Raw genomic sequence first — 4048 nt, 5'->3', positions numbered from 1 at the left:
ATATATTTTTAGTTGTCCAGCTAATTTCTTTCTATTTTTTAGTAGAGACAGGGTCTCGCTCTTGCTCAGGCTGGTCTCGAACTCCTGACCTCAAGTGATCCTCCCGCCTTGGCCTCCCAGAGTGCTAGGATTACAGGTGTGAGCCACCGCGCCCAGCCTTCACCTGTTTCTTTTCACTTTTTTGATGTGGCTACTAGGACATTTTAAATCCACGTATGAGGCTCTCACTCTATTTCAGACCTGATCTATAGGTTAATGACTTCCAGATTCGCCTCTTCAGCAGGGCCCTCCCTGGAGTTCCAGAGCCATAGCGCAGATGCCCACTTGGCACCTCCCCTTGGGTGTCTGATGACCACCTCTAAACTAACTTGCACAGAACTCTTCACTTCCACACACACTCCCTCTCCAAAAACCTGTTCCTGCCATTCTGGCCCGTCTCAGTAAATGACCTAACCATCCTTCCAGTTGCACTAGGAAGAACTGAAGAGTCATTTTCGTTTCCCCTCCCTCAAACTCCACATTCCATCTGTCAGCAAGTCCTGTCAGCTCTAACGACAAAATGTCTCAAATCTGTCCATTTCTCATTCTGGACTGCTACTGCAACTCTACCCCAGGCCACGATCACAATAGCCTGCTAACTGGTCTCCTTGCTTCTGCCCTTGCCCTGTCTCCTACTTACTATTATCTTCTGGAATGCTCTTTTCCCAGATTGTTTCATGGCTGGCCCCTTTTCGTCCTTTAGGTCTCAGCTTAAATATCAGCCCTTCAGAGAGGCTCTCTCTGACCACCCCGTATAAACTACTCCCATTACTTATCACATCATTTTCTTCACAATATTTATCACTAACCAAAAAGTCGGCATTATTTGTTTACTTCCCATCACCTATTCCCCAGACTGTCAGCTCCCTGAGCACAAGGATTCACTGTGCCTTGGTCACTGCTATATCCCCACAATCTACACAGGGTCCAACTCACAGAAGGGCTTAACAAATACTTGTTGAATGAGTAGATAATTATTTTATATTTTCATTTGGGTTCCCCAGAAGCAGACCCTGAGATGAGGATTTGAGTGCAGGTAGTTGATTTGGAAGGTGATCTCAGGAAACACTAGTAGGGTAGTGGGGAAGGGAGACAGAGAAGGGAAGACAGCCAATGAATAGTGTTACCAAGCAAATTTCTTGCAGGCATCTGGGTCTTAATCCTTCTGGGGAACTCTGGGAAATAGTGTAAACACTGTGATGGTTAATTTTATATGTCAACTTGACTGGGCCACAGGATACCCAGATATCTGGTTAAATATTATTTCTGGGTGTGTCTGTGAGGGTATTTCTGGAGAAAAAGATTAACATTTGAATTGGTGGACTGAGTAACGCAGATTGCCCTCCTCATGAGAGTGGACATCATCGAACCCCTTGAGGGTCAAATCAAACAAAAAGGCAGAGGAAGGTTGAATTCTCTCTGCCTGACTGCTTAAGCTGAGACATCAGTCTTCCCCTCCCTTTGGACTGAGACTTACACCATTGGCATTCCTGGTTCTCAGTCCTTTTCGATTCAAACTGGAATTCACACCACCAACTTTCCTGGGTGTCCAGCTTGCAGATGGCAAATCACGGGACTTCTCAGCCTCCATAATTGCATGAGCCAATTCCTTACAATAAATGTCATGCTAGATACAGATATATAGATATAGATGTTGCTATAGTCTGAATGTTTGCTTCCCCTCCAAAGTCATATATTGAAACTCTACCCTCCAAGGTGATGGTATTAGGAGGTAAGGCCTTTGGAAAGTATCTTAGGTCATGAGGGTAGAGACCTCAAGGATGGGATTAGTGCCCTTATAAAAGAGGCTCCCCTTCTACCATGTGAGCGCATAGTAAGAAGGCCCCATCCATGAACCAGAAAGTGGGCCCTCCCCAGACACCGAATCTGCTGGCCCCATGATCTTGGACTTCCCACCCTCCAGAACTGTAAGAAATAAATTTTTGTCATTTATAAGCCACTCAGTTTATGATATTTTTGTTCTAGCATCCTGAACAGACTAAGAGATAATAGATATAGATATACATATGTAGATATATAGACATAATCTCATGTTGGTTCTGTTTCTCTGCAGAACCCTAACTAATACAAACACATACCTCAGAATTATTTCACCCAATGGGAGAGGGAGCTGGGATAGTTATACACCAACATATGTCATATGTCAAAGAATGCTCCTAGGTGTGTTAATTCCTCAGCACCTCTACTCTGCCTGTGTGGAGAGGCCTGTGGTTTGGGAGGAAACCCTCAGGCAATAAGATGCAGATATTGGCCCCAGCACTATGAACTAATAAGGCACTGGGGGCCCCGACAGTACTTGCTACAATCTTGACCTCCTTTACTCCTCATTAAAACCCCATATGGTTATTATTGGTCCATTTTACAGGTGAGAAAACTGAGAGTACTAAAGTCAGTCACATGCTGAAGCTCACACAACAAATACATGGCAGAACTAGGATCCCTCCACAGGCCAGTCTGATCCCGAAGCCCTATTCTTACCACTGACTGACTAATTCGAAGTCCCACTGGCTGGGTTCCCATTGCACTGCTGCTTAACAGTTGGTGACCTTGGCCAAGTCAGTCACTGCTGACTCCCAGTTTCTTTGCCTATAAAGTGACTACTGAGTGGAGAACACACTGCAATGGGGGTGGCAAGGGGGCTGCGGAGACAAATCACAAGCACATTTAGAAGACCGTGGCAGTTGTCCAGAAAGAGATAGTGGAGTCCTGGACCAGGGTGGTGTCATGGGCAGTGAAAGTGATGAAAACAAGCCCCCCGTGTTTCATCCTACCTTGGGATCTTTCACCTGGATGCTCTGCTTGGGGTGCTATTCTCCCTTCAGCTAACTAATTGTCACTGAGCAAATTGTTCACTCCGCTTCTACACCCACTGTGGGTAGAGTATATTTTCCTTACCTCAGGATGTCAGGCTCAGCCACATGACTTGTTTCACCAATGAAGGAGAGTGGAGGTGCTGACGTCATTGTGCCCATGTGATTTACTTTTCTTTGCACTCCAGCGACCTGCCACGAAGAGAGCATGCCCTGGGAGCTGCTGCCCCTTCATCCTGGGCTCCAGAAGGAACACAGAAGACACCTAAGCCCAACCCACAGCCTGAAGCAAAACTACTCAGCCAGGCCCAGCTTATGTTAATGATAGTCAAACCGCAGTCAACATGTAGCCCATGAGCATCAAAGTAAATGCTTGTTGCTGTAGCCACTAAGGTTGGAGCTGGTTTCTTCCAAACATTCTTGCAGGAATAACTGATGAAAGCACGCTTCTTCAAATGATCATCTGCTTCAGTGGCTCCTGAGAGGAACCTCCTCTAACCCCCAAGACCGGGCCAGGTCCAACTTGCCTCTCTGCTCTCTCCGTGTGTCTGCCGATCTGAATGACACATCTGATTGTGGGAGCTTCTGAGGGGTTTCTTTCCCCTGAGGATGGGGACCTGTCAGTCTTGCTTTCAGCTGCATCACCTCCTGGCCCCAAGAACTGGCACAGGTAGGTATATACGGCATGTTTCTTAGATGAGCGGACTCACAGATGGTTGGGCAGACAGGAGGATGGGTGAGCAAAGCTCTGTTCACCTGTATCTCCCCAGGTTTCTAGTACCTAGTTCACAAAACTGGCTATTATGGGACCTCATGTGTGGGCTCAGTTAGAATTGCTTAGTCCAATACAATAGCCATGAGCTATGCATCTAGTGTGAATGAGAAACTGAATTTTGTTTAACTTTAATTAATTTAAATTTAAAATCTGATACACAAATCAGGCTTTGTAAGACTTTAGAACATTTAGTAGAACAAATATGGGTATGTGAATCTACTTTTTTCAACTGTAAATGTTATAAAAATCTAAATATAAATCAAGCATTCCCAATGAAAATTTGGTATCTGCAACTTTTTTTTTTAATTTTTTTTTTTTTGAAACAGAGTCTCGCTCTGCTGCCCAGGCTACAGTGCCATGGCGTCAGCCTAGCTCACAGCAACCTCAAACTCCTGAGCTCAAG

General features: G+C 45.4%; 1 protein-coding gene across 1 annotated transcript in view; it reads right to left on the bottom strand.

Annotated features, from left to right (window-relative positions):
- CDK5RAP1 (CDK5 regulatory subunit associated protein 1) overlaps positions 1-3023 on the bottom strand; it is a 111607-nt gene extending 108584 nt beyond the window's left edge. The window contains 1 exon segment of the mRNA XM_012665714.1: positions 2956-3023. Within this exon segment, the coding sequence (XP_012521168.1) occupies positions 2956-3023 (68 nt within the window).
- Positions 3024-4048: the final 1025 nt, after the last annotated feature.

This window comes from Propithecus coquereli, unplaced genomic scaffold (assembly GCF_000956105.1).
Source record: "Propithecus coquereli isolate 6110/MARCELLA unplaced genomic scaffold, Pcoq_1.0 Scaffold122, whole genome shotgun sequence".
Taxonomy (NCBI): domain Eukaryota; kingdom Metazoa; phylum Chordata; class Mammalia; order Primates; family Indriidae; genus Propithecus; species Propithecus coquereli.
The sequence above is the reverse complement of the archived record's forward strand: the minus strand, read 5'-3'. Positions and strand labels throughout refer to the sequence as shown.